The sequence below is a fragment of the Miniopterus natalensis genome, chromosome 5 (assembly GCF_054644295.1).
Source record: "Miniopterus natalensis isolate mMinNat1 chromosome 5, mMinNat1.hap1, whole genome shotgun sequence".
Lineage (NCBI taxonomy): Eukaryota > Metazoa > Chordata > Mammalia > Chiroptera > Miniopteridae > Miniopterus > Miniopterus natalensis.
In genome coordinates, this window is record NC_142085.1 from 20759384 (window position 1) to 20774545 (window position 15162).

At 34.4% G+C, this 15162-nt stretch overlaps 2 protein-coding genes across 2 annotated transcripts; both read right to left on the reverse strand.

Moving 5' to 3' along the window:
* Window positions 1-1368: 1368 nt before the first annotated feature.
* On the reverse strand, window positions 1369-8186 carry LOC107536807 (beta-defensin 110-like). The gene is made up of 2 exons (XM_016212648.1): window positions 8135-8186; window positions 1369-1505 (listed from the first exon to the last, which is right to left on the reverse strand). Exons 1-2 carry the CDS (start codon window positions 8184-8186, stop codon window positions 1369-1371), a joined length of 189 nt encoding a protein of 62 aa, XP_016068134.1.
* Window positions 8187-10161: 1975 nt separating this feature from the next.
* LOC107536806 (beta-defensin 110-like) lies at window positions 10162-14908 on the reverse strand. Its single transcript, XM_016212647.2, has 2 exons — window positions 14854-14908; window positions 10162-10310 (listed from the first exon to the last, which is right to left on the reverse strand). The coding sequence occupies exons 1-2, from the start codon at window positions 14906-14908 to the stop codon at window positions 10162-10164; spliced, it is 204 nt and encodes a 67-aa protein (XP_016068133.2).
* Window positions 14909-15162: the final 254 nt, after the last annotated feature.

Consider the following 15162-nt stretch of genomic DNA (forward strand, 5'->3'; position numbering starts at 1 on the left):
ACAGAGGAAATAAAAAAAAGACATATTGAGTTTATTTTTATTTAATTTAGGTCAAACAACACCTATCGACAAACCAATAGGCAAGAACAAATTCTAGTTTCTTTATTGAAAAGATCCTTTTTACATCTTTCTTTTGCCCAAGTCTTCTCCAAAGAAAGAAATATGTTACTTGGCTTCTTTGTCTCCTACTGGAGCATGTTTTGTCAGTAATGCCAAGGGATCTCTAAAAGTTTGGTCCAAGTTCACTAAAAAATTAAAGGGCCCTGATTTTGCCTCAGAATTCAATAGTTAAGGACCTTCTTAGGCAGTGGTTAGCATAGTTTTCAGTGCATTATAATCACATGGAGAGCACCACCTCAAAGAGTTATTGATTTGGTGAGTCTGAACCCCAAGAATTTGCATTTCTACAAGTTCTCAGGTGAAGCTAAGACCCATGCTTCAGGAAACGCATTTTGCTCCTGGAAACTTCACTCACTCTTTTCATATAAGGGTCAGCAAATGTTTTCTATAAAGGGCAAATATGTCACCTTTTACCAACCAAGATGCAAAATTAAGGATGTTATGTACAGACTTAAATAGAAGAGAGAAAACAATTTTCAATAAATTTTTAATAGACAAAAATACAATAAATAATAATGGTTGCACAAGACCTAAATTGCTGGGATGAGTACACCTACACTTGAATTCCTTGTGGAATTTCGTTTGAATAAAGAATTGCATGAATAAAAGCAGCTCTCCTTCTCTTAGAACTTTATATTTATCCCTTTGCTGTGTTTGCCATGAAGAGAGTTTAATTGCCCTACTGAGAGCACTATTACTCCATGTCATCTCAAATTGTCATCTCATAGGAATTGGTAAATGCATACAAGAATCATTAGGCAAGACAGGGCTGAAAGGCTTCACCTTTGAAAGGTAGAAAGAACTCATGTCTTTTTAAAGAAAGAATTAGGCTACACATTTAGAGATTTTGATGTGGAGCAAAAGGATATATAAAGTAAACCCTGATTATTATATTAAACTTAGCAATACAGTCACATACATGTATTTAGAGAGGAAGCTGAACAACTGAGATAAATAGTATAAATGTCTGGGCTACAAAATGCCATAATGAGGTGATAAGCACAATTAGAGTCTGTTCCCTTGCTTAATTAATATGTTCATCCTTCTGAAGTACGAAGAAATTGAGCAATGAATAGACAAAATAGAGACTGAAACAATTTTTATTGATGCAAACAGTGATGTTTATAATTTAAAGGGGCATATTTTTATTGAACACTACAAATGTTCTCTTTTTACCTCCTTTGGAGTTAAGAAAATGTATCTTTGTTCCAAACGTTGAAGCTCAGCAGAACTTCTCTTGTCCAGAGTTTATATGCAGCACTGATTTCTCCATCTGATGCAGTATCCATAATCATATTCGTCGTCATCACAAAATGTTTTACATAATCCTTTCACTTTTTGGCATCTCTCAAGTCTAAACTTTGGTTGTTCTATCTCACTTCTGGCTGCAATAAAGAAAGATAAAGTTATCAATCCAGTTTTTCATTTGGGGATCTTCCTACCAAGGGGAGAAAAACTACCTGTTCTAAGTCATGAGATCAAATGAAGATTTTGAGATGTCAGGCTGTTTCAGAGCATGATTTTATCACTTGTTTCAGAAAGTGACCAAGCCACAAACATTTTACTTGCACAAAATGTATATGTCCTTATCTTATATTTCACAACAGTACTGAAATTCAGCTGGTTCCTAGGGCCTCTTGCCCTCCCATCTTTTTAACTTACTATAGTACTTACTCTCCCATGCTTTCTTTAAGATGATGTTTATAGTACTTTAAACACATGTAATTTTCATTTGCATATGTTCTCAGTTTTTAAGGCTACTCTTATTGCCTCTTCAGAGAGCCGTTTGCTCAATGCTTTCTTCTCCATTCCAGATCTCACTCTTAATTGAAATATTATTTCATTATATACTGTAACAAATGGATATATCCTTTTTGCCAGTCTACAAGTAATAAATGAATAACATAATTTAGTACTAAATTATATGTATTTTTCTTAAACATTTGTCATACTTTTTTTCTTGCAGCCAAAATAGAATCTCTCTCTTACATGTTAGTTATGATTTATCCTGACTCTTTGCTATCTCCTACCCAGTATAGCCCAGTACTTGTAACACAGTAGGAATGAAGATACTTACTGATAACTTATCGAGGAGACTAAACCATTTTAGACATACACACATATACATTAAGTACTTAGTAAAAAGAGGAGCCCCGTGTTAGGCTTAGTTTGTTGTGAATCAACTAATACAATGCAAAGAAGGATGTTCTGAGATTCCAAACTCACAGCTTTGTGTTTGTACATTAAACTATATTAAATGGAAGAAAATATTTTTGTTACTTTAAGATTTTATTTCTTTTAATGATTCGTTTGTGACCAATGGCTTTAAATAAAGATACTTTGAAGTCAGGATTATTTATTTCTCCCCAGATTTTATCACAGTGTTCACTTATCTTGGATAAGTCATTCTACTTGTCTACACGACAGAATACAACAAACATAGCTGTCACAAATATATTTTGAATATCAAATTTTGCATGTCAGAAAAAAAAAATGAAGGAAAAAATTTCATTAAAATGTGGAGAATGAATTAAATTGAATTTAGATTAAAATTATATAATGTCAACTCACAGAACCTAATTGCCAGCCCAGTACCTAACTGAAATTCAGAATGGTTTCATCTCAATTTCATGTGTCTGCTATTTATTTGAGTATCTAATTTTCTCCAAGCATTAGGTTGGGAACTGGACAGAGACTTCAAATGTATAGAATGTAGATACTTTATTATTAATGTTAATAAAGTTAGCAGAAAAGAGAAGGAAGTTAAGCTTAAAGTGCAAGAAACTGTCAGATGGGTTTTGACATGTGAATATATGTATCTCCTGTGGGAATGGGAAACTAATTCGTGATGACAGAATCCCTGGCCACTGGTGAATTTTGGTGAAAGCTAAAGTTATCTCAGAACCATACTTGATATAATTTAAAGTAGGAAAAATTGTGATGTATTATTTAACTTTTAAAAAAAAACTTTTGCTGGGATAAGTACTTTTTAAGCTAATCAACATTCCTAACACCTTACTATCTTGTCAACTCACCAAATCCATGTTGAGTTTTAAGACATGTTAAATTCAGAAAAGAGAAGTATGGATTTATAATGATTACTGGTAACATTAAAAATATACTAATATTCTTTTTATTTTCTCATTATTTCAAATGATAGAAATGTTTTAAATCATAAAGAAATCTACAGAACTGTATCATCTGGAAACAAAAAGCATGTGTTGTAAAATTGGTTCTATCACTTCTTAGTTATTTGCAAAAATGTATCACTTTAGATTCACAGCTATGCCATGTGAAAATTACGAATAGCACAACCTCATAGTGTTTTTGCGGAGTTGATTAGGTAATATGTTATAAGCTGTACAAGGCTATAAGAATGCCACCCATGGGTGCATAAGTATCTATGTGAGGTGATTAAAACTAGTTAGCATATAACACACAAAGGCAAAAACAAATGACTCTTTGGAGGAAGGATACATAGCATCTCTTTCACCTACTAATACCTCTGTACTTTTTCAATATCACTGGAGAAATGAGGCCTGTGCTAACTAATTTTCACATAAAGAGATAAATGCAAACACTTGTGTGGGACCCATAAGGGATGTATATTCCAGAAAGGTTTCTGGGAGTCTGGGCTAGAATGAAGTGAACTCTGGAGGGAATATACTATGGACAGCAGCCTGTAACAGGTCCTGCACGCACAAGCACTGGGGCGACTCCATTAGGAAACCCATACAGTTAACTCAATGTTAGTTTTCCCAAGCTTTGTGGGGAGTTTTCCATCTTCCCAGGAGAAATGTCTGGCATATAACTCCCCATCTCTTAACAAATTAATTATCTGCAGGTGACTTCTTTGCCCACCTCATGATACTCCCTGCAAATAGGGAGGCAGAGTTGAATGCAGGAGAAGATATGTTTAGAAGATGTCTACTTTTACTGTGTCCAAGTGGAAATCAAGGTAGGAGCCAGGCCATGGGTCAATGGAAGTTTGTATAATTTGCCTGAAAGGGTAGAGAATCAGATGCTACTGGGTTTCAATCCTGTATGCTCTACTTATTAGCTATGATATATTGGACAAATGATTTAGTTCATTCTGTTTCAATTTTCTCATGAAATTGAGGTTCTTGTGTAGTTTTAAAAGCTATAATGGGAAAATATGTAAACTCGTACAGTGTTAAAAAATAAGCCTTCAAAATCAGGCCATTTGCATACCCATTGTTTTCACTTTCCTTTGGATTTTGACTAAAAACGGACCCCAGGTGAAGCACTACTATACGTATTTATGACACTCTAGTGGAAGCAAAATTCTCTAGTCTTAAATCACTAGATCAGGTCTGCTGTCTGCCTTGTTCACTGATTTATTTCAGCATGTAGCAAAACAACATACTCAATAAATGTGCAAATAACTGACAACATGACTGAGTGAATGAACATGTTATCACGGATAAGAATCTAAGTGGTCTTATGAACTGAAAAAACTCTCTGGGCTTTATTACAATCTCTCCATCAGTTATTCCCCATGTCAGCTGAGCAAATGACTTAACCTCTATATCAGTTTCTTCAACTGTAATACATGTTTAATAATAAACGCCTACTTCAGAGTGCTGTGTGGCATCCAGTGAGACAATAGATGTAGAAATAGTCTATAGCCCACAGTTAGTAAAGTAAGGTTCCATTGTCATCAGCATGAGTGACTTATAGATTTGTGGCAGGCTTTTACAAATAACCCTTTACTAACTCACTGATTTTTCTTCATTTTCACTTTTAAATTAAGAGAATGCCTTCTCTTGTGATCCCTAAGACGCACACACTTCAGTAAGCAACTATGTTGTGCTGAGAATGGTTGGGAAAAGGAATGAAATAACTAAGCGCCTTACCCCCAAAAGGCAGTCAATGTTTGTTGGGAAGTGGAAAAATACAGTATCACTTGTGAAGGCAGTTCTGAGATATATATAAAATGTCATCTCAGCATATAAAAAGAGCTGTAAACTCTTCCTGAAAGAGTCTATTTTACTATTATTACTACTACAGCTTCTGCCACCACAGTCATTATTAACAGCTATGCTTAATTAAGTGTTCATTAGGTTTCAGGTTCTTTACTGAGACAATTATACTTATTATCTGATTTAATGCTATAAGCACCTTATAAATAGGTATCACTATTCTCATTTCACCCATAAGAATAAGTGAGGTTAAGAAGCCTGTACAAGGTGTCAGAGGGACTAGAGGAGGGGGGATTCAAAGTCAGGCATGTTGGACTCTGAACTCCTGTGTGTTCAATCACTTCACTGAGCATGTGACTTTCAGTTGCATCTCGAAAAGTCAATAGCATATTTTCAAGGAATTGAGGGAAAACCTAAACATTTCTAAAGTAGCTTGAAAGAATGTGTGATCGATGAAGAATGGTGTGACTTTTAGCATGACTGAAGTGACATGGACATGGGCCTCTGAAAGTCAGCAAAGTCAAATTAGGCACACATGGCAAAAGATCTATAAAGCTGAGGAGTTGGGTTTTATGATAGAGTGGAGAAACGGTAAAGATTTTAACACCATTTTCTCAAAAAATTTGGAGCAGAGACGCTATGCGGAGGGTTGTTAGAACATTCTAAATAAGAAATATCGAGAAAGATAATTCAGTCAATGAGATTTCAGATAAGAAGGAGAAAGTGAACTTAGGAAACAGTTATGAAGTAGAAGCAGCCCAGTTAACTCTTGGGTTTGGGGGAAGAGTACTGGGAAATAAAGCAGCAATGAGGTCAGGTGTTTTAGCCCATGATACCATGTGGTTGAGAGTAACAATCAGTGAAATAGAGTCAAAGGAAGGGGACAGGCTTTAGCCTTTGTAAGATAAGTTCTATTTTGGACGTATCAGGATTAAAGAATTTGGAGGCCAGCCTGATAAGTCAGTTCCATACCTAGTAATAAACACAGCTTTGTGGTTTGGGAAGGAGATTGAAAAGAAAATATATGCTGATTGCAGAAGATGTTGTGGTAAACAAGATAATCTCAAGAAAGCATATAAAGCAAGAAGAAAAGGGACTCAGGGACAAAACACTAGTGGTCACTGCATTTAAGAGACTATCAAAAATGGAGAAGTCAAATAATAATTGTGAAACTAGTGACCAACTAAAGCAGTGTTCAGAAGTCCAGCAAGATGAAGGATTAAAACAGGCCTCTGGGTTTGAGTTTAGGAAAATGTTTGTAACATTAGCAAGAAGGTTTTCAATTAATTGCTGTGGGTGAGTGTACTGGGGAGAAGACTGTATAAGATTTGATAGAGTGTGGACAACGCACCTAGGCTGCTTTTCAAGATGTTTGGTAAAGAATATATCAAAGCAGATCAGAAAGTGGCTTGAAGGGAAAAAAAATCGCCTATGAAATCTAACTCTACTTATAACACATCTAATCCCCTCCATTCCTCATTGCTTTTACTGTTACCACCTTGGACTGAGCTACCAAAATGTATTGCTTACATCATTTCAATACATCCTAACTCATGAAAGCACTTTGGAGAAGTCTTTTTAAAACAAAATTCACATCATGTTTCCCTTTTGGCTAAAACTCATTGGATTTCTCTCAGAATAAAAGGCAAGGTCCTTCCTAGTTCCTAAAAGCTCTGGGTAATCTGTCAGCATATCCCCTTTGTTACCAGCTGTCCTCCCCAGTCTCCATTCATCAGCCACTCTTGCCTCTCAGGCATTCCTCACTTCTATGCCTCTTCCATTATTTTGCTCAAATGTCACCTTCTTAATAAGGGGTCCCTGAAAAATATTATTTAAAATTATTACAGTCCATCATTTTTGGGTCCTTTAATTCTATTTGATTTATTTTCTAATGTAATTTGCTTATTTATTATGTTTACTGTTTTATTTATCACCACACCTAGAATATGAGCTTCACAAAGTCAGAGAGTAATGTCTGCTTTTTTTATTGATATATCCAGTCTTATATTACGGCTAACACATTTAGGTTCTCAATGAGTACTTACTGAACTGGTGAATAAATGAGAGAAAGGGTGTGAAATACAGTGTCTAACTCACGTACTATCAGTGTTATGAATTGACATTGATCTTCTTGGGGGCAGATCCTATGTCTTATTAATTTTTTAAGTCTATTGAATTGGAGAGTACTGAGAGCTCAGTTTGTGATCAATAACTATCAGTTCCTTGAGACAGGAGCTATAATTTTTTTATCTTCAAATCCAAACCCATGACATTAAGTCTGGGAGGAAGTAGGCCATTAATCAAATGTTGTTTGAATAAATAAATTACTCATTGGAATCAGATACTGTTCTTGCCCAAGGACATTGAGGTGAAATAAACCCTGAAACAGGTTGGATTTGAATACTTGGAGTCAGGTTGAATTCTAATTCTCCTCCTAGTCCTGTGTGGGTTTGATAGTGATATACCTCATTTCATCATAAGGCTTTTAACAGATTCAGGTGTGTTTTGTATAAATAACAACATAAATATTGTGTCCAACACCTGGTGGTGTCTAGTTCATTAAGGTCAATGCTACTGAAGACTTACAGAAAACTAAAAATGAAAAAAAATACATATTACCATGGAAATTTAGATTGTGAGCTGAAGGAAGGAAAAATGCAAGTGAGTTTAACATTACCTAGCTGTTTTGTCAATCAGTGCAATGAAAATTACAGTGCCTGAGCAAGAAAGTTGCCAGAAATCTTTCCTTTTATAAGTATTTCATCAAAGGGGTTTCTAGAAATTTCAGTGGGTATTATCACACGCAGCAGTTAAAAGATTTCTTCAGGGGATGATATTAATTTCATAGTTGATGTTCATAGATTTACATTCTCCTTCAAGTTTGTCACATTTGTCCCTTGGATGAAGGCTGAGGCTTGTGGCTTGATTATACACTGGACTATACAAGGAGAGACTGGCTTAGAAATTTAGGTGTTTCTTCTCTCTCTGTCAAACACAGAAGCATGGAGGGTCTACCAGTACAGTCTAGTTCACATGCAGAGGCCTTGAGTGTCTTCTAGAACACCTCTTACCATTTACCACTACTCTGTGGCCACTGAAAAACTCAGTTCTTATTTGCCCCATATCTATAGTATATTAGGCTTCTCAATTCTACTTTATAGGTTTTGATGTAATGATAGCCCAGTGTCTGCTTAAGTAGAATAAATAAAAATCAAACTTTTACTAATCTCCTTTTCAATATGACTAATATATTTATTGTCCAAAGGTTAGGCTAATTTTTTTTTGGAGTCAGCAATATACCATTTGTGGTCCATATATAATGACGTATGAAAATTTCAAATATAAATTTATTCTCACAAGACACAGAAAATATATTGACTACCTGAAAACGTTACTGATTTTTGTGTGTGAATGAATGCTTAATTATAAACCAGGGGTTCTAACCCAGGCCCCTCAAAGAAGATATTGGCAATGTAGGTAGATATTTTTGATTGTCACAGTCAGTAGGAGTGTTATTGGCATCTGATGGGTAAAGGCTAGGGATGCAGAGATGCATCCTGCAGCTAAAGACACAATGCACAACTCACAACAACGAACTGTCTGTACCAAACTGTCTGAGGTTGAGGAGCATTGTCTAAATGAATAGTGTAAAACTACTCTTGGAGATATTTATACTACAAGGGAACACATTAAGCAGTCAAAGTTTAAATTATTAAAATATGTGAAAGATAATGCATGTAAGGCTCCAATATATGCTTAGCAAGTAATTGTTTCATAATGGGAACTCATATGTTTATTAAAATAAAACTCTAAAAATTAAATAATTTCTTGTGATAGAAATATATCTAGAAACTTTATCAAAATAGAAAAATATTCTCTCCCGGTGTATATCACTGTAATAGATAACGGTTAGTATGAACATAGATCCTTACATCTCATATCTGCATTTAGAAAATGGAATGAGATATCATAAAAAAAATATCAAGAGAGTAGCTGGGGCCTGGAAATTCTCCGACTTCTTATCTGAGTTCAAATTCGATCCACGTGTATACACTCAATAAATTTCATTTTTCTTTAAAGTACAAAAAATAAATTATTCAATTTTATTTTAGGGGGAAGAAAGTTTCTGTTTCTATTGCTATGCTGTGGTATAGATCATTTTTTAAACTCTTAATTAATACAAATTACTAAATTGTATTTCTAAACTCAAAAAAAGAAGCAAATTTTTCATTTTTGAAGAGAAACTGCATGATACAGAGTTATAGTTGAGAGAATTGTGGAGAAAATACTGTAGACTTCCCAGAAAGTAGTAGTAAGAGGAACTCCGGCAGAGTGGAGCTGAAGAGTGAAGATGACCCCTCCTTTCTTCTGCTATTTCCTCAGCCAGGTCATCTCCCATGCCTGAGGCGGTCAATTCAGCTTTTAGCAGAAGTTTCTGACTCCCTCTGTCAGAATAGCTAATTACACACAGCCTCTTCACTTTTATGAAACTCTCCTCTTTCTTTCTTACTTCCTCCACTATTTACTGATACATATTTCCCCCCCACTAAATCATACATAAGAATAGAAATTGGAGTTTGTCGTGATTTTCTTCTGCTTTTTTGTTCTCATTTTCTCATTTAGCTCTGTTTCTTGCATATACAGGATCTGCACTCCCAATGTCTAGTCTTTCAGGTCCAGTGAATTTATATTTTTCCATGGGATTATCTATTGAGCAATGTTTAATAATATAACAGCACATTTCTACTGCAAGCTTGTGTCTCAGAAATTTGCTCCTTCCATGTCTTTGACCTAGGGTTTCTGCAAACATTACTTATGCCTACTCACACAAGGCACATAGAACTTTGAATAGCTGTTGAGGAACTTCTCAGAATAAATTCTGCTTACTCTGGTGCCAAGAGATCAAGAGAAAATGCAATGTAAAGGCACCAGATAAGTGTATGACATAGAATCACTTCTGAATGGTTCAGTATTCAATTTTATTTAAGTCTTTGTATATTACAGAGATACACAGGCCTTGAAGGGTGTGCTGGGAAGCCTTAGTAGCTCTGGTCCTCTTTTCTTGGACCATGTGTCTCTTTCTTTTCTTCTGTCATATTTAATTCTGGAAGCAGCAATGAGATCCAGGCCTTATGCAGGGACCAATCCTAATTTCATATTCTTGGCACTCAACTTTACACCGACCATTACTCTTTCTGCAATCTTTCCTCATATCCACGCTACCATATTGGGGATATCTCTTTCTGGCTGTAAGAAGGAAAGAATGACTGAGATTAGCAACCTAATGACTGAGATGACGCACCCATATTTAAAAAGGAGAAAGTGCAGGAAGTGAAAGATCAAAGAACAGGGCAAAAGAAAAAGCTCCCCTTCTGATTTACTTCTGTGAAAGTTCTATTGAGGAAAGGCGAAGTGAATGTACTGTCCCTTGGTGCGAGACCAGTCCTGGAAAACCAGAAAGTTTTCTGGGACCTAAGTGAGGTGTGCCAGTTTGCTGCCTTACAAGTTACTATGTAGTAATTCAAGGGTAGTTCCCCAAAGGAAAAAACGTTTTCATATCTTATCTTCTGTCAAGTTTAGTCTCTACAATTATCTAATTGTATTGGGGTTCCACCTTTTCTGCTTTCACAAACATTATTTAGATGAAACATGGTGCTTAATGAGTTCTTCAAGAGATTGCTACTGCAGTTTGATTTTACTTTTCTAAAACGTCGAGAGAGAGGGAGAGAAAAGCAATGTTAGACAATTTGTCTGACTTCCTATGACTTCCCTGGGTATTATGGGTTTTAATAATTTGAAGAAATGATCTAACCTGGACACATGTCAGCTAACAGCATTGATATAAAAAAATAGGAATGTCTAGAATATGTGGTTATTGTTGGCCATGGCACGATTTCTTAAATTACCAGGGTTACCAAGCACATGTTTGTCTCGTAGCATGGAGATTGACGCTCACTACAAGTTTATTATTTAGGATAGTGTAAGATCACTTGGGAAATTGGGGGATGTTGGTCTGATAGGCTGTAAGATCCATTCCAAGCCAAATATATTTTAATTTATATTTAACATTATATGTCAGCCCATGTGTTTGCAAAAACCTTTTGTTTTAGAGTCTTTTTATACACATCACTTTTTACTCATATGGTGAGATATAGTGCAACTGATGTGGAAGAATTCTAAATTTTGCAGGTGTCTGACAAAAGGGCAGACTCAAATTTTTTTATATTTGTGGTATGAAAGCAAATAAGTTTTACAACTAGTTTCAGTTAATTATAGTTTTGTGCCCCAATCAGTCCCGTTAAAGGCCAGGCCTTTCTTGCTAGACATTCTCTCTGCATTTCCAACAGTTGGTGGTGAGTCACGATACTTATTAGTGAATTCATATTGTTGTTATAAATAGCTGATATAAAACCTAGCTCTTCCATTAAAATTAGCTCTCTTCTCACTATGGCTGAAACAGTGCAGAATATGGCTTATAGCAGAAAAAAATAAAATAGTTACTCTGCACAAGGTTATTATCAAACCCATATGTAATTTGCTGGTGACAGAAACCTGAATTACACTCACTTTAGACAGAGTTCTGTCACATTCAACACTATTGTTCACTATTCACTATTGTCCAATTGACCCCACCCCTTCTCTTATTAGTTCTTTGTCTTAGTTCACCTTTCCAAAATTATTGTTTTCTTCCTTCTCATTTTGTCTTCTCAATATAAGTATTCCACAAACTTGTGTCTTAGGATCACTAATATTCATCTTTGCAAGCACCCATCCATTCATTCAACTATTAAGGACAGTTGACCCTTAAACAAAGCAGGGCTTAGGGGCACCAACCCCTACAAAATAAAAAATCTAAATATAACTTTTAATTCCCCCAATTAGTAGCTATTATTAACTACTAATAGCCTCCTCTTGACTGGAAACTCTACCAATAACACAAACAGTCTATTAACACATATTTTGGATGTTATATGTATTATACACTGTATTCTTACAATAAAGTAAGCTAGAGAAAAAGAAGCATTATTAAGAAAATCATAAGGATGAGAAAATGCATTTATAGTATTTATTGAAAAAATATATTAATAAGTGGGCTCACACGGTTCAAACCTGTGTTGTTCAAGGTTCAACTGTACACTCCTTGTTAAGCTCTATGCCAGTCTCTACAGCAGGGTTTCTCACCCTGGGCACTAATGATCTTTGGGTTGGACAAGTCTTTGCTGTGGAATGCTATCCTGTTCACTGAAGGATGTTTATCAATGGCCTCTTTCCACTAGATACCAGCAGTACCAGTTGTGACAACCTAAAAGCTCTCCAGACATTGCCTAATATCTCGTGGGGGGCAAAGCTGACTCTAGTTGAAAACCACTGTTTGTGTGCTGCTGTGATAAGCCAAACATACATTGTGTCTACCCTCAGATATGTTGTTCAAGCACAATCTTCTCTATGAAGTCTATGCTGACCACTTTCAAGAAAGTAATCTCTCTTTTCATTGTTCTCATATGTGACACTCATATTACATACTAGAGGATTTCTTTAAAACAATATATAAAATCCTACTTAATATATAAGCTAAAAACGAGCTAGATAATTCCTAAAATCTTTTTAACCCATCATTTCTTACTTTCACTAATCTGCTATTTTATTCCTTGGGCTACCATTCACTTCCTGGGGTACGGGGGAGATCATGACCACCCTTCAGCACAAAACTATACTATCTATCCTATAATCAAAATACATACCATATTTAAAGAAAAGTGGTTGTTGGCAATAGTGCATTTTTAAATTTGGCAGAGAAAGTGAAACAACAGGTAAGAATAAAATAATACCTCCTTTCTAGACATTCAGCGCATTTATAAACTCTAGAAAACGAAGACGAAATCTAAGTGACTTCACTGGGTCTGTCCCGGCATAGAAAATTTAAGGACTTTTATCTAGACATTTTTTCATCTTAACTGTCTTAACTGGGAACAAGTTTTTCTACCTCAATTTTGAGTAAGAACTTTCACCAGCTGGAGGTGAGGTATAAACAACAGCTGAGGAATCCTAAAAGATTGTCATACAAATTACACTTGATTTTATTCTGTTTAGTTCTACTACCTTATGTTGGTAAACTAACTATAAGATAAAATACACAATTCTTATTGTTTTATTATTTTATAAAATGTCTATATTCCATATTACATTTCTTCCATAATTTTGTGGAAAGAATCTGTATCTTGACATATTTATTTTACTTTGAGATTCTTTTATCAATAATGGTAATTTTCTCAAAGTTTTGCACATGTGTAATTAACAAGGACATTAATTTCAATTTGTAAATATAATAAAAATATACAAATAGTTAATATTAATATTCTAATCTCTGTCACTATATCCCCAAAGTGGTTTGTAATTTCTAAGTTTACAGGACACATACATTGTTTAATTTATTGATAAATGCATGAATAAATTTAGTTATTAGTAGGGACACTAATATTAGCTACTGTTAAAATTAAAAGGAAAGATTTATCCTATGTTAATAGAATTTTATTTTGGCTTTTTCTAGAGCTGGAAAAAAATCTAGAGATCTTTTTCTAACAATTTTTTAATGAAGGAAAGGAATTTATTTTATTAGCTAAATTAACAACAGCCTTATTTTGTTACTTTATTAGTGCTTGACCTCTGTTTAGAATTTTATCCACTTCAGTCTTTAAATGATAATTTATCAGTTTATTATGTACAAATTTTTAGATTATCATGATTATTTCTCTAATGTTCACAATGTAAGATAAGTTAATTTAGTCTCCTAGGCCTCAGTTATGACTTCTATTGGGCCTAAAAAATCATCCAGCTACTAAAAATAAATATTTTCCTTCTGGTTAGTGAATTTGAGCCTGATTGCAGTGCCAGCATCATAAACTGAGTAGACTTGAGCATGTCCTTTCACTTAAGCTCTTTAAGAAGAGTTTAAAGATCATAGATTCAATGGTTGCTCCATCTCCAAAATTTATTATTCTATTTCTGTACAATTAATACTTACACATTAATTCAAAAGAAGAGAATGTTGCTACATACCTGATGTAAGGAGGTAGTCCTTAAGGGGGAAAAGTTCTCATGAAAAATAGAGCTCATATACAAGGTCTTACACTCAACATTCATGTGATCTGATAGCACTCAAATACATAAGAATAGTGACTAAAAATATTTAAAGAAAAGTCAAGAAGGGACATGATTTGTTGATAGTACCAAAAACAGATTATTAAGAAGGGTTTTCTACTAAATGGAAGTACTATGCTAATTTAGGTTTAAAAAAACAGAAAAAGTAAATAGATTGTTGCCTAACAATGAACCAGTTGATTATGCTAAAGAATATTTTTCCAGCAAGAAAATATTTCAATTATTGTGGTATGAAGGTGATGATCTTATATATTTTTTAACGTTTCATCTTGAAATCATTTTAGATTTATAGAAGAGTTACAAAAATAATAGAGGCCAACTTCTCCTATGGTAACATCTCACTTAACTATACCACATTTATCAAAACTAAGAAGATATTATTGGTATAATACTACAGTCTTCACTAACTAAACTACACTACACAAACTAAACTACAGTCTTCATTTACATTTCACCTGTTTTCCCACTATTGACCCCTTTTTTTCTGTTCTACGGTTCACTCTAAAGTATCACAATGCTTTTGGTATAAAAAATGCTTTAATCCCTATTTTATTACCATACTTTTAACAAGAAATAACTGATGTATCCTCAAATTCATTAGCACAAATATGCCCATAAACATTTCTGTTACCTGGTGAAATTGTCACCCAAAAAAGCAGAATTAAGAAAAAGAGATGAATCTTCATGGTAGAGAGTTTCTTAGGCAAAAAATGTCAACAGATGGTTTTCAAGTCAGAGTTTTCACATAAAAAAACAGAGAACACTTTTTTATTTATAGATACTCCTGGGAAGTGATTCAAACTACTGAGGCTTATCGATAGCAAGAACATTTGTATGCTTGATTGAATTGTGCCATGTTGAAAGAACATGGTCACAAAAATTGTTATTAAATTTTCTCATTAAAGTAACAACTGATTATGTTACCTTAGATATACTTTCA

Excerpts from the sequence above, each read along its gene's own strand:
- LOC107536807 (XM_016212648.1), bottom strand. The coding sequence starts at position 8,186 with ATGGGGCAAATAAGAACTGAGTTTTTCAGTGGCCACAGAGTAGTGGTA. Across the intron at positions 1,506-8,134 it reads CCACAGAGTAGTGGTAAATG|CCAGAAGTGAGATAGAACAA; the intron begins GTAAGAGGTGTT and ends TCTTTATTGCAG.
- LOC107536806 (XM_016212647.2), bottom strand. The coding sequence starts at position 14,908 with ATGAAGATTCATCTCTTTTTCTTAATTCTGCTTTTTTGGGTGACAATT. Across the intron at positions 10,311-14,853 it reads TTGGGTGACAATTTCACCAG|CCAGAAAGAGATATCCCCAA; the intron begins GTAACAGAAATG and ends TCCTTCTTACAG.